Source organism: Marmota marmota, unplaced genomic scaffold, assembly GCF_001458135.2.
Source record: "Marmota marmota marmota unplaced genomic scaffold, marMar, whole genome shotgun sequence".
In the NCBI taxonomy this organism is placed as follows: Eukaryota; Metazoa; Chordata; class Mammalia; order Rodentia; family Sciuridae; genus Marmota; species Marmota marmota.
In genome coordinates this window covers 16,455,732-16,471,721 of record NW_025999998.1, presented here as the reverse complement: position 1 = coordinate 16,471,721, position 15,990 = coordinate 16,455,732, and the positions used below count along the sequence as shown (strand labels likewise).

The 15,990-nt window shown below is 39.0% G+C and overlaps 1 protein-coding gene across 1 annotated transcript in view; it reads right to left on the bottom strand.

The window, feature by feature from the left end:
* Positions 1–15,990, bottom strand: part of Rorb (RAR related orphan receptor B) — a 66,495-nt gene that overhangs the window by 24,509 nt on the left and 25,996 nt on the right. Inside the window, exon 5 of the mRNA XM_048806782.1 lies at positions 15,087–15,488. Within this exon, the coding sequence (XP_048662739.1) occupies positions 15,087–15,488 (402 nt within the window). The remainder of the gene's footprint in view (positions 1–15,086; positions 15,489–15,990) is intronic.

Genomic DNA, 15,990 nt, shown 5'->3' with positions numbered 1-15,990 from the left:
CATATACTCCAAATACTTTTTTTTCAAACGTTTTGAAAATCACTAAAATCCTATTTTATTACAGAACTAAGGAATTAAAATATAAAAGCATTTGCTCATCTTTGAAAAATGGGAAGATATGGGGACTAGAGGTGTAGTTTAGTGATAGAACATTTGCCTAGCACATGCAGGCCTGGGTTCAATCCCCAGCACTGTGAAAAAATAAAAGTAAAAAAATTAAAATAAACATTTTAAAAAAGAGAGGATTAAATAATAAACTATACAGAAAGAGGGAATAGGGTGGAAGGCAAGAGATGAAAGCAAAACTTTGATGATATTAGTTTTATAGATTTGGTTTTGGAACCACGTATATATCTTAAGATGAAATGATTTGGACCATGAGTTGATAATTACTTAAGCTGGCTCATGAGAGCCATTATATTCAACTTTATAGTTTTTTGTATGATGACATCTTCCTTTAAGATATTTTAGAGAGGAATGGGAATGTAGCTTGGTGGTAGAGCAGCTGCCTAGCATGCACAAGGTTCTGGATTCAATCCCCAGTACTGAAAAAAAAGTTTCAGAGAAAATGATTATAGTAAGGTAGTAACAAACTAAATTAATCTTTGCAGGCAGTCTATCCTAAACGAGCTGTATTTTACATTGTATCTTAAACACCAATCATTTTGGCTTTGGAGGTGTAAGAGTTGAGTGATGGAACCAGATGCGAGAGCTCTTCTGACAAACTTGCTCTGTGTCCCTTGAAGTTGCACAGAGCTGGCAGGAGGGCCTTCATACTCCCATCTGCTATTTGAATACATGGAAAGGGGGACATCTTGGGAAACCAAAATACTTGGGAATTCTGTATGGGGGGTATGCATAGAACAAAGATGACCACATCTGCCTGATAACGGTTGTTGGCTCACCCAGAAATGGAACCTTTCTTGTGTTTCAGGCTGTCCCCTTGCATGTGCAATTTCTGTTTTTTTCTTTTGTTAGATGGCTGTATTTTGTTTCTCCAAGACAGCCCTCAAAGAAGTACTTGGGCACTTTCCTTTGACCTCACAAAACTCCCTCTATATGTGGTGTGAAGTTAATTGAGTTGCTGTGCTATGAAGAATGAGAAATGTACATTTAAACTTTGGATGAACTTTCCCAAATAAAACTCTCCTTAGATGATTGCCTGGCATATTGTATACATTGAATAAATAGTAGCCCAAATTATCATTATTAGGGCATCTTGTGCAGTTTGTTGTCAGGGAAGAAATGTGATGACTGCAAGGGAGAAAAAGCAGATATCTGGTTTTGCAATCAGTACTACCAAAAGAAGACATTTCAATATCTTTTAGAGCTTTTCATCAAAACTATAAATGGAGAGAGGTAGAAGATGCAACAAAATGCTAACTTAAGATCATAGTCTATTAGTTTCAGCACTGGGCATTTCTAGATTTTCCTTGCTTATCATATTACAAAATCCTTTCTTTAAAAAAAATCTTATATTCAAAGTTTTATTGAATATTTCTCAGTGTTATAAAAAAGGGCAGGGATGATTGTATACATCATATAAAAATAGATTGTCAAGTCATAGCTCATCATTTTTCAATTTCATCTGGGCAGTCTAATTATTTAGATTCTAAAAAATGTATCTGCTTTCTGGTAGGCATATAATGAAAACACAAGATTTTATAGCTGTATGGCTTTCAAACTTTTATCTTTGTGGAACAGTTTGTTTTCATCTTCAAGGATATGCTGATTTGTTGGTAATTTACAGGCTCCAGTGTTTATAAGCAAATCTGGAATTGCTACTCAAAATTGCATTATGAAAAACTATCTGCTCTTTTCGGTTATCTTCTGGGAACTACTGACCAAAGTGAAGAAATCTCTGTCCTTCTATCACCAAAACTTAGGGATCTACAGAGTATGAAGAAGAGCAAGCATAATAAATATGCAGGCAGGCTAAGCAAAATTGGAAGTTAAGTCCACACACATACTCCTGGTCAGGTGTCCATTCCTGGTGAAGGCTTCCCTGCCTCCCTGTGACCTCCAACAGAAGGACTGCCTGCTGGCATTTGTGATCTGACCCTTTAAGTCATTATTCTGGAAAGGGTTGTTCTGGGATGATTTCTGTGGATCTGTTTGGCTCAGATCCTTCAAGATTGCAAGCTCATCAAGAACTGGATGGTAGAGTCCAGCACAGTATCATCAAATGTTTAGTCAACAAGTATCTTTTTGAACAACTACTATATACTAGGTCAAGGAAACAAAAGACACTGCCTTCACTCTTAAGGAGCTTCGAATCATATCCTATCATGATGTAATAAGTGCCCTGAGGTATTGTGGGAGCCCAAAGAAGAGAGGTATTGTGGGAGCCCAAAGAAGAGAGGGTCTGGCTCAGCTGGGGGAGGCAAAAAAAAATATAACCACACAGGAGATGACGTGGGTCTTGAAGGATGTACAGGAGTTTGTGACATGGGAGAGAGAGAGATGCAGCTCAGGGAGAGGGAATAATACTCTGAAGGCACAGAAAGAAAACTAGCTGTAGGCTGGGTAGTTTCAGAATTATCTTACATCTTTATAACCCTTACTTTTGTATAACCAACCCCTCTTTCCCTGAGGAGACAAGTGAGGTTCAGAAAGAGGGAGTGACTCTGGACCAGTCTTTTCAGAGTTAGCAAATGATGCTTTGAAATTAGGTCTGTGTTTTCCAGCAAGAGGTCTCGTGTGTTTATAACATAGGGTGCATGGAGCCTGGGGAGAAATGAGGGGAGGTTAGAAACTGTGATTGGAACACAAACTGCCAGGTAACCATGCCCTGGAATTTCAATTCTAGGATTTAAATTTTATCTTTGTATTTTATCTTGTAGTCAACTGGGAGCTAATGAAGTCATGACACTAACATAGTCATTTTTTTAGAAGAATGATCTTGGCCACGGTGAGAGAATTGAGATGTCATAAGCAAATGAATGAAATTAATCAGGCTGTTGTGAAAATTTGGGTAAGATATGATGAGATACTCCACCAGGTGATAATGACAGAGATGAGATAGAGGGTTTGGATGCCAGACAGTTATGAAGGAGAATGCACAGGACCAGTCGATGTGGCAATCAGAGAGTGAGAAAACATTAAATAGAATAGGCACTTGACCAATTTTGAATTAGTGTAGATAAGGATGAAAATGTCTATCAATCTATGCAAACATCCTTCCACCTTCTGCTTTATTCAAAAAGAAAGTTAAGATTGGCCCTAAAAGCTTTGAAGTCAACATATTAAATGTGCATTGTTAGTTCCTGTGCCCTTGTGGTAAAAAATAAAACGGAAATCTCTTTGAGATATAAGATGTATACGTGGCCATGAGGGCCAACGTGCTGTAGCTGCAGTTGCAGATTCCATCGACCCCTCTGCTCTCTCCCACTGTTGCAGTGCAGAGGTGAGCCACATGCAAAACCCAACTTTGACTCTCTTGAGACTCAGGTCAATAAAGCATACAGTAAAGCCAGACTTGGTCTCATGGGAGCAGGGCCGGAGGGCTCATTCTGTCCTTTAGAAAGATGCTTGAACATCAGAGGAGACGGTTTGCTTGGACTGAGAGTCTGCAGTTGTGAAAAAGGAAGAAGGGCTTAAAAAAGAAGGGACAAAGGGAGAGACAATGAATACTGTATGCAAAGTTCCTGCTGGGAGCCAAAAGAACGTTCAAGAGTCCTTGCCTGGAAAAAATAGAAAAGGTAATAGTAAACGCAGTCCTCTCCAGGGACCAACCACATGAGAAAGTCCAGACAAAGAGACTGAGGCAAAAGAGCAGAAGAGATGGAATCTACTGGGGCAACCGCACACCCTTCATCCGTTAACCCTGACTTGGATTGCACTATTTCTCAGAGCTGAGTTTTTGTCGGATTTGTTCACTGCTTGGGCTGCAGACAATACATGTTGAATAAGGAGCTGGCATGCTCTGGGCTGAGATAATGGGTCTGACAGGAATATGGGTGAGAAAATGAAATCATGGGAAATTCTCTCGCCTCTAGAGGTGATGCATGTGGACTCTGTGGACTACACTCTGGCCCACCTGAGATCAGGGATGAGGCTGGTAATTTCTTAAGTGGACGTGGAAGGGAACCTGGAGTGAGAACCACTAAAGTGCCTCAGTAAAGATTCTGTACACGTTTAGTTACATAAAGGTTTGTCCAGATCACTAAGAGGGCAAGAGCTGCTTTGATAGTTCATAAAGGATGAGGAAGGAGAAAAAGAATTTCATATGCTCAGTCTACTTCTTCATTTTCAGCCATGGGGAGGACCAATGTCAGTATTGATGTAGGAAAGGGAAAGCTGGGTGGCATCACAGGTAAACACCAAGGCTGTGTTCCTTGTTTTCTATGTAGTAATTTCATGAAAAATAACTTGGTCTCATTCTCTCCCTCCCTCCCCTCCCCATTTCCCTTCTGTGGACCCATATGGGTAAACATATAAAACTACCCCCCACCCCATAATTGTTTTGTCTGTCTTTTGGTTCTATCTTGTCTTGGGGGTAAGCCTTGTTGAAACCCAAGATTTACATTCAAGTAATATAATCTGGAACTTCATATATCAACTAACTTTTGGGGACGAAAAATGACAATGTGAGATTCCAATGAAATGAAATAACTGAGAATAGCTTTAAACTAATTGACCTAAGTACTTCTCTATCATTTTGATGAAAAAAAAAAGTAAGACAATGTTGTGAAAATTGTCACACTTCCTTAAAATTCTTAAGGGTAATCTTAATTCCACTTATGATGTGGGCAATAAGAAGAGAGAAATTAAATTTTTGAAGAGAGAAATGGAATAAAATTGGTGGTAATTCTCAATGGTGTGTGCAATAATTACAGAACCCTGGGGCTGGAGATAACCTCCTTCCTCCACTTCCAGATTGACTCTATCTAAATAATCCTAGAAGGAAGTCTCTCTTTAAGGCATTTACAACATGGTTGATATATATGTGGCAAAGTTGTCGTAGCTCAGTGGAATTTTAAAGGTCAATCATATCAGACGATGTAAAAAGATGTAAGAAAAATATTTTGAAGTACTGTTGAAAGAACTGCACAGAAAACAGTTTTTCTTGCATATTGATCCAATAATAAACCAAAGTTGAGAAACAAGTTATCCAATTACTTAAATGGGATGTAGAAAGCAGGCTACCTCTGCTTATTTCACTGAGAAAGGAGTAAACTGACAAGCAAGGTGACAATTTCTTGTTTATAACTGTGATGCTATAACATGAGGACCAGCTTGTAGCTACTAAAATAGCAAGTGACCTTCTGCAGCTCTGATTTCAACCACTCAGCGGGTTTTTTTTTTTTTTTCCACCAAAGGGGCTTATTTTAGCTCTCACTAGACATTTTAGCAAATGGCGCGTGCTCCAAAGGCTACAGTGTCCCAGACACGGGTGGTTTCATTAGAATCCCACATCCTGCGAGTGGGGAAAGTTAAGTATATCTTTAAAACTGCTGCTTTCAGTGTTATTACCAAGAGCACCCGCGGCCCAACTGCACCAAGGCAAGAAAGCTGAGATTCAAAGCTATACATAGTGCCAGGGTGTTGCATCTGAACTTCCTAATTCTCACCTCACCTTCTTCCTCCCCACCCCCCCAAGCAAAGATGGATGGTTTCTTCTTGGTGAACTATGCCCTCTATTCATTTTTCTCCATGAGGGATTTTTTTTTTTAAAGCTTGGAAATATTCTTCCTAAAATACTATATCTCAGCCTCAATCCAAATGGTTAATGAATTTTTAATTTGTCACTTGCCTTAAGGATCTACAGAACCACTGAATTCTCTGTTTAGTTTATACTACTAGTGTGAATGTAGAATTCTGAGGGGATTCACTTTGAATTAATGCCAGGATATCTCTACGGACTTGCTCAAGGCATATTTTAAGTGCCTGCGTTAGGTTTTCCTAATATCAAGATTCCTCAGAATCCCCACTCTGAGGCGGTAACTGTGATATATTAAGACAATTGGCTAAAAGGAAAACATTAACCAAATTCACATTTTGCTTGGACACCAGTTTTATAAGTTTTCTATCATTAAGTGGGACAAATCTAGTAGGTGTATGTGTATTATAGATGACAATGTCAGAGAAGACAATGTCATTTAAAGACCTCTCTGATTTTTGCAAACCTCTGGAGACCTTTACTTTTTGCATAAATAGAACTGTGTTTTCACAATAAAACCATCAATAACATTTAAACTTAACACAGGATATATAATGAGCTATTAAACTCCAAAGAAAATAGTAGATTTAATATTTATGTTTTTCAAATTCTTTCCAGTATGAATTGGGTGGAGGCATCAGTAACTGGTTCCTTACTTGTTGACTCAGTTCATGGTCCACCCACTCATTTTCTTTCATTTTGGAAGTGGGGATTGAACCAAGGGGTGTTTTATCACTGAGCTACATCTGCAGACCTCTTCATTTTTATTTTGAGACAGGAGCTCACTAAGTTGCTGAGGCTAGCTTCAAACTTGAAATTCTCTTGCCTCAGTTCCTGAGTTCTTGGGATTATAGGTATGCACCACTGTGCCTGGCTGGTTCAAACACTCATTACTCTCTTTCTCTAATGAATCTGAATAGCTTTCAGTTTCCTTTTTATAAAATTTCTGTTGTCAACTCATATCAGAGAATGGCATGATTGAAATCTTCTTAAGCATTTTTCAGAAAAAAAATTTATCAAGATATAAGATAATATTTTTAACTTAAAAATGCTGAAATGTGATATACACAATTGAAAATAATTTAAATAATCAGATTAATGCAAGTAATAATAATAGATTAAAATAATAATTAATGCAAGTAATAATAATAATAGGTTAAAATGTTCTCAAATTCAGGAAGCTTGTGTAAGATAACTTTTTTATTGCAGGAAAAAAAAAGCAGGAAATTAAGCAGAAAGAAGAATTGAAGAAGAAGAACTGAAAGAATCTGATTAAGCCCAGTATATCCAAAAGGGTAAAAAAAAAAAAAATCACAAGCAGCAAAAACAAATTAACTAAGAGGTTGCCTTCTTTATTATTGAATAACAGAAAGCTGTTTTGGATCACAAGTATTTTGTTGCAATAGTGCATGTCTAATTTTTGGGAAATTAGAGTTTCCTTTTTTGAAACTAGTTGACAAAATTGGGAAAGAATCTATTATGAAAACACTACATTTCAAAGTTAACTTTCTTAGTAAAAGGCCGCCTTTGCAGAACAATCGGGGAAGATTAATGTATTTAAGTGTCCTGGAATAGATGAGTTCTGAGGGAGCTTTTTGGTAAGATGGAGGAAATCGCACAAGGCCCCTTTCAGACATTTAGTTTGTGCCTTTGGGACAGTCACTTAACCTTTAAAAGTCTTGGTATCTTTGGGTTTGATTCTCCATCCACAGAAGGATTTTGGCAGCAGCGATGTTTTCTAAGCAAGAGCGTCTGAGCGGCTACATGGGAATTTTGTTTTGTTTGGACTCATATGGGAGAAGTCTTACAGGGTTACAGAGGGTGAACGCACAGCTTAGTCTTAAAAGCACTTGAAGAGTCTTAGATAGTACAAACAAAAATGATACAATCTAGAGCCCATTAAAAAATGTTGCTTACTCTCCTTTTAAAACTGCACCTCCACATACTGCCCAAAGGACGTGTGGGTCACAGATGATGAAACCTAATTATAAAAGTTGCTCAGGGCCATCATTAGGATTGATTTTTACTATGTGAATTTTGTTGACATAGGGATTGATTGTTAATTTAAACAGAAGCAATCTCTCCCCCATCTCACAACCCTTTCAGAAGTTTAGTCAATGTATTTCTGACCTTTAGGAAGAAATAATTTAGGAGTAATCTTTGGAGGCCATTTTTATATTTCCAACACATAGCCTAAAACTTGAGTGCTTAAATAATGCATTTAATTGACTAATGTTTTAAAAGAAGCATTTTCTAAATAGTCCAAACCAAATCACTCCAGAACAAACCTGTATGAAAAACAAATAGCAGTTCCTCAGTAAGCCTCATAAATATGGCTCAAATAGTAAATTTATTCTCTTTAGTATTGAGGTATTATTGTCAAAAGAAAGCTTACATCTAGAAATAAATCAAATAAAAGAAAAGAAAAAAGACCTTTCATTGGGGAACTTTTCCAACAGGTTCTTCAATTTGCAAACATCACAGGCTTTCTCTCCTAACCTGCACAGGCTTTATTTCTTCAAGCTCTCCTATGCAGGCTTTCTCTCTACCATGTGAATGAGGCCAGAGTGCATTGAATTCTCTTAACCCACTGATCAGTTGGCTTCACTGTGTTCCATGGTCCATCTGGTATTTTAACCCTAACCAGCTCTTCCAAAATCGGGAGCTTGAAAATGTAGCCAAAACAGTACATATCCACCCCAACCAGTGGCAAAGCAATTCAGAGCTCCTAGCCAATGTTAAAGCTTGCAATGCCTTAAAAACACGACTTGCTTCAGTATAACATTTTGAAATGCAATTCCACGGCAGGAAACTGTCAATAGGGGCTGTTTTGAAGGCCACTTATAAGTACCAACATTCCCTCCATTTCAACATTCCAACCACAGGCAGCACCTCCTGAAAGTGCCTTTCCTTTCCCTTATTGCAGCATATTTCGTATCTACTATGGCTTTTGAAATTGAGGGTATAAAATGGAATTGGTTTTCCAATAGCTTCTCAATAACTTTTTTTTTTTTTTTTGGACTGTTAGATTTTAGAATCTTCTTATGAAGTTCTGAATCCGGAGCCAAAAATTAATCCCAAACTAGTAACTCCAGGGAAAGTGCCCTGAGGAAGACCAATTTTGCACAATTTCAACCCAAAATAGAAAAGGTGTTTCAGAAGATTTACCTAATCTTGTAAATGCTAGCACATTAGGAAAGCTGCATTAGCAGAGATACAAGCACCTAGTGACTAGCACGTACTTACGTACTGTAAATAGAGATGTATGCTTATAAGAACTTGAATTGAGCATATATGTGTATACTGCATGCGGTGTCAATGATCTTTGCATTTATTTATAGCCTTGCTGGTCACAGCATGATTTGTATGTTATACCACTTACTCCAGTCATAGGAAGTCAATGCACTGAGCATGCCAGGAGACCTACTGTGAGCATGTTACTGGGTGATTTTAGATCACCTTTGGGAGGTTATTAAAAGATACCCAGAAAGATTTGGATGTGAATGACCCCAAAAAAGAAATGCAGAGCCTTTGTCATGGGTCCCCTCTAGAGCAAATCATGGCTATGCACTGGTAAGTGTCATAGTTGTAATCATGGTAGAGATCAAAGGGGTTGCGGCAAACTGGGTTGATCAAGCCAGCCCACGCACTCAGGGAGTTCCTTTTAGAGATAGAAAACAGCATTCTGGAACAAAGTAGCCTTTGGGAGATGTTCTGTGGGTGATAAAGAACACGGTTGTGTTAAAATTTCACCTGGTTACCACCCTGTCCTTAAGCTGCTCCTGGTTGTTCTTGATTTTCATTTTAATGTCATCTTTCCCCTTTTATTTTGCCTAGGAGGGTAGATGGAAAGAAGAGATTTGGTAGTGGTTAGTAACTCTGGGATTGGCAGGGTCATTTCACCCATCGAAAAAGCCCTGAGTGTTTTCTGACTCCTTGGAAGAGAGGCTTGCTGTATATGTCATGGGCAAGTTGCTCAGCATCATTCGGGATTGCTTAGTAGTCTACAAGTCCCCTCCTTTCTACTACCACTGTAGGCTTCTTGTAAAGTGACCATAACAAGGGGGAATATCTGTTTACATGACCAAGGATCTTTGGGAGATGAGAAAACTGTAATGCTTCAAAATCAGTTAGTGCAACTGTTTTAGTTTTCAGATGATGAGACCAAGCCTGAAAAGGCTGAACTAATTTTGAGTAAGCTTATGCAGGTAGCTTGTGGAACTTGGGCTCCCATTTTCAGTGTACTCTGCCTAACCTGCCTGCAAAGGGTGTGTAAGGGTGGGGGTGGGGTGGGGGTTTGGAGAACAATGGAAGGTCATAAGGTATTCTCCCTCAAGGCATGAAACGAAAAATCGGATGCTGAATTTTCCTTTCCTTACACTATTTTGAATGATTCTTTTCTCACTAGTTTAGTCTCCTCCTACTTGTTTCAATGCCTACTTGTTCCAGGTGCAATGAAAGGACATATAAAATACATAGCAAAAGTCAACTTCTCTCTACCATTTATGCATGAATAGTTAACTATGTATAATATTTTTAAGCAGCTATAAAATATTTACTTGTAAAAACACATATCATTAAAAGTGTTCCTTTAAGACTATAGCACTTGCTTGGGGTTCTTAATAAGCAGCAATCACAACATCTACTTCTATAGAAGTGTGCCAAATAAACACTACTGGTAATATCTTATGTGTTTTTCTGTGGCCCTGACAGAATGAAATAATATATTTCAGGGACTACATCACTTTTTGGCCTTTTTGTAATCTCCTCTAACTATTAATCCTTAGCTTTCACAATACGTGCATTTAAAATGAGGTTTTTATTTTTACTTTTGATACTTAAAATTTCAAACTCCATGAATAGAACACAAAGGCATATGAAAATAAATCTGGGTTTAAGATTGTATAGGAGGAGACCAATGAATTCACTTTCCATTGTCTTTATCTGGAGAGAAAATTATTCGGCAGAGCACCAAACTCATGTGGTATGTGTAAAAGGCAACTTATCCCCTAGCATTACAGGGAATTTGATGGATATTTTGTCTTCTTTAAAGGATGTTTTTGGTGGTTCGAATAGTCTTGCTGTCTGGTATCTCTAGATAAATTGTCAATCACATCTCAGCTTAAATGAGCTTTCATTAAGAGTATTAGACCTGCAGAATCCTACAAACCATCTCAGGAGCTTTAATGGAGGAAAGCAAACAAGAAAAGAGGTTCCACCTTCTTTGTCTGCTTGTTTGCTGAGTCTTCTTTAACTAACTTCCTCTATCACCAAGCACTGCAAACTCCTTTTATTCTCAAAACATACAACACATGCATAGGAGAGCTTGAAGAAAATTTCCAGCTGAGCCCGATTAACACTGCTGACTAAATATTAATTGACAGCTGATGTCTGTCCTCTTATTTCACAGTTTCTTTCTCCTTTGGGATTTTGAAACACCCAGGTGTCTAATTTCTGGAATGTTTCACGTTTTGCTTTCTATTCTCAGAATTTCAGGAATAAAACTTTCCTCATGAGAGAGGTGGCTCAGAGTAACCAGCTCCCACCAACTCTCCTGAGCCAACTCTCTCAGCTCCAGAAGGATGCCATCCCAGGATGCCCAGGACTGCCCAGGACTCCCCAGGACTCAGGACCTATGACACTCTGAATTGTAATTACTTATTTTCCTGTGCATTTCTCAGGTGGTGAGGGCAGAAACCATGTTCTGCTTGTGTTGAGTGTGTGGCACATTTCAAAAATAAGGTTTTGAAAGAATGCCTGGCAGTCTAGGGTAGTGGAATGGTTTCAGTTAGAATGAACTTTAGCACACAGCTAATTCTGTGCCCAAGGACAGTCTCTCACTATTTCTGACCCTTAGTTTCTTCATCTGGACAATGAGATGGTTTCTTCACTGCTGACCTGACATGCTGATGTAAAGTTCAAGATGACTAAAGGACACAGAAGACTTTTCTTTATTTCCTTTTATATATGCAGTGTAATCTCTGGGGTCAGTAACCTAGGAAGTTTGAATTCCTTCAATGCCCTTGGAGTAAAAGAAGTTGTTTTCTTGGCAGATATTCCTGACTCTGATAACATTCATGTAACTGACGTCTTGGGAGTTGAATGTAGTTGCTTATGTAATTGTGTTATGGTTTATTAACATGTACTTTTATTAAAATTTCAAAACTGTAATACCTTATTCTGCATACACTTATCTAAACACTGTTTTTTTTTAAAGATCTGTTTTATAGATGACTCAATTTTAAAATAATGACCTAGTTGTGCAGATTTCATCATTCTTTCCAAAACCAGAAGAAGTAGATCAGGACTTCTAGTTACCAAGAACGATGTTAAACAATTCTTTGGTGTGATACAACCTCACATTCACCCAGTCAGAATGTGGCTAAAAATCAGATTTCCTGTTTTCTCTGCACAGGGTTCTTTCTATAACAGCTTGCTACTAACCAGCATGGCTTAGATATTTACTAATCAAATTGAGTCAACATGTCAGCAGGCAGACTCAGTAAGCTCCAGTTCCTTCCACCTCGAAGGACTTCAGGTACACAACAAATATTAAGCATGTTTTGCTGTGGGAATGCCAATTAGCTTGTGATAGGTTTCCTTTTTATGATGAGAGGAAATATACTACAATGGTTAAAAGAATGGGTTTGGATATTACTAGACATGTGTTCTTTGTTTTTACCAAGTTACGTAAATCCCGAGCCTAATTTTACATCTGTAAAATGAGTAGACTAATGAGTAGGCATACTAAGATTGACATAAGAATTAAATATAGGACTTTGCTTAGCAGAATTGGTGCTCAGTAAAAGATCATTATATTTCCTGATATAACCAGTGATCTTAGTAATTATAATATCAATTATTTTATTACAGGTATAACAGATGCTGTCCTAAAGAGTCATGAATATTAGCTCATTTAAACTCCCCTTCCCAAGGACTACTACTGGCCCAGGTTTACAGGAAGATCAAGCAGATTGCCCAAGGGAAGAGGCATAACCAGGTTTTGAACTCTGGCAGTGTAACTCCAGAGCCAGATTTCTTAATTACCACAATAAACTAATGATGCCTCCCTGCATGATGGCACTATTATGGACTTAGTGAGTTAGTGAAATGAGTGGCAATATTTTGTTTAGGAAATATTGCATCACAGCAGCGGCTTGTCATAGGTACCTAGATTAAATATGCATAGCATGGGTTTGTGTCCACTAGGTGGCATTGCTGTTTTAATAAAATGTGAACCAAGTCAATATTTAGACTTAGGAGTCTGCTAAATCTGAAAGCACTCGCAGGACAACCTAAATGCACCCCTTAAAGTCTGATGAAAGATGCCTCCAAAATTTAGAGCATATGCAGAGATCTGTAAAAACTAATGATGTGTTGAAATAATCAAGGGTAATATATTCTAGTTAATTCTGTGTGTCCATGTCTATGAAGAAAGATCGCCTAACAATTGTGAGTTTTTGTTTCTTTAGAATTTAAACATGTTCCAAGCCAATGATAGACTCAAGGACTTACTACATATTAAGTAATAGTATAAAAAGTGGTGACTTTGTTATTTTCTTTTTTATAAGCCCTTTCGGAACAGCATGTAAAAAAGAAAATAACAACAACAAAAAAATTGTTCATTTAAAAAGGCTGACCCTTTCAGTTGACAATACAGATTGTGCACATTAAACTCCTAGTAAGCAGCAGGTTAATGAATGAACATGAGGACCCTGGCTTCAGACTGCCTGGGGTGGACACTGGCTACCCTGGCTACCCTGGCTGTATCACAGAGAGTAATAGTAGGACCCTGGGAACTCACAAGACAACTCTAAGCCTCTGTTTCCACAGTAAAGTGGGAACAACATTTTTACTTATCTCTTCAGATGTTTGTGAGAATTATGTATTTGAGAAGTGCCTGTGATGCAGTATAAGTTAAGGATAACGAGGAAACCGAGAAACTTTGCTTTTGCAGTTGATGTTTGGCTTCCTGCCTCAGTTGTGCTCTGTCAGCAGCTGTACTCACTGCCATGCTCTGAGCTGCTGAAAGGGAGAAACAACATTTCAGGTTTATAACTTGTGTCACATGGCTCCTTCTTCAACCAGATGGCACAGCTAGCCAAGAATATGACCATGGATCTCACTATGCATTCACAACAACTTAATTTAAAGCTCTTGTGGGCTTTATGCACCCATTGGAAGGTGACTGAGCACATGGCATATAAGTAATAATAATAATGAATAAATAATGGGATATAAATAATAAAATTCTAAGAGCTTTCGAGCACTTGCCAAGTGTTGTAATTCTCACAACGTCCCCAGAAGCTATGAACTAATGCTTTTTCCCTTTTAGAGATGGGTGAACTGGGATTGAAGTGCTTGTTCTAGTTTAAGTCATAAGCCACAGAGACAGGATTTGAACTCAGGGAGCCTGGTTGGTAGACCCTCTGCTCTGCCACCTCTTAGGTGGGAAGGGAGGAGACTCAAAAGTTCTGGAGCCCTATGTTGCTTCTCCCAGTGCAGTAAATGACGACCTTGGAGCCTGGAATGGCCATTGTTGGTTTCACTCTCCTAATCTGCTAGGGAAGTGTGACTCTGGTACCCAGGAGGGCCATGTGTTAAGTCCGTGTCAATATTTTTATGGCAGCTAGTTAACGAGATTAACCAGCTAAACAATCAATGGACTCTTGAGCTTAACAGGGTGAAGCAGAGTGGCAACAGGTCAGAAGTGAGCTTGCCTCGGACGGACGGGGCCTCTGGAGGATCACTCCTTGGGAACTGCAAGGCACAGGTGCCCCCCAACGGATCAGGTTGCTGATGCTATGGGGCCCGCCTGTGATGAGCTCATTTGTCACTCATGTTCTGTAACATTCCAGACCACACTCTTCCTGGCTGTCATTAAGAATCCCATATGGAATTCATATTTATGATAATCTTAGCAGTATTTTTGTCTACCCCCAGTCTTTACAAAGAGGAAAATGAAGGACCGATTGCTCAAGGTTGTCCCCAACTATCTTAAGAGGGAGAGTGGACCCCTGTTCATTTGGTCATTACACATTGCCTCTACATCCCTTAGGGCTATATGGCTTTGGAGAGCATTGCTTTGGATCCATGCTAAAACTTCTGTTTATACCAATAACATTTTTTTTTTCATCACTGAGAACCTGAATTCAAACAGATAGCATCTGTTCTTTCTTTATAGATAGCATCTTTCTATTTATATTTTTTTCTTTTTTCCTTTGCTCAAAATAAACTTTTATGAGGGCAAGGGAACAATGACAATTTATTAGAATGTATTTCAAGGTCACTTTACTTTCTCCGTAGAAGCCACAAGGGCAAATCATTCAGTTTACATCTAAGAAAATGACCCTATTTAGATAGGACCAAGGTGACGTCAAAGCAGAACTTCCAAAAGTGAAACTTGGAGGAGACTCCTACTCACCGATTTCTGTCATCGTTATCCCTGGTGCTAACTGCCCGTTGTTGAAAGAGCTATAGGTAAACAAGTTGGGTACGGATGTGAGGTCATAGATAGGTTCTTGCTTTATCTGTTTGATTCCAGTCATGTCAAGTCCTGATTGATCAGGGGATGGCTGACCGGAGTCTACGCTGTAGTAACCTTCAGACTTGGGCAGGTCGATGACATGCCCGTTGGCGTAAGTGCCGCTGGTCTCATTGCTCAGGTTGCTTAGGCCGTTGCTGATGCTGCTGCTATACACCCTGGCAAGGGCTTCCGCCTCCCCACTCTGCTGCTGCCGCTGCTCCTGCAGCCGCTGCTGGTGCTTCTGCACCTCAGCATACAGGCTGTCCCTCTGCTTCTTGGACATCCTCCCGAACTTCACAGCTGGGTCGGAGAGAAAAGCACAAAACAGCACTTGTGGTTATCACTCTTAACTACTGCAAGTCTAAGAATCATGATGGTTGTCCTTTCAACATCAAATAAGACAAATTCTTAGCACCATAACCTAAGCATCCATTCATTTACACTTTATGATTGGTGAAAGGTCCTGTTTGGGGCAGGCCTATACTGGTTTAGGTCACAATGAGAACTAAATCTGAATGTGTTAGTCAGCTTTCCAGCACTGTGACAAATACCTAAGATACTCAACTTATAAAGAGAAAAGGTTTGGTTTGGCTTATGATTTGGAGGATTTGGGCCATATTATGTAAACCCATTGTTTTAGGGCCTGTGGTAAGGCAGCACATTATGGGGGGGTAGTGTGTAGCAGAGCAAGCCATTCTCCTCATGGCAGGAAAGCAAAAGGGAAGCAGAGGAAGAGGCCTGTGACCCATTATTCCCTTTGGGAGCATACCTCCAATCACCTGAGACCTCCCTCCTCTGAAGG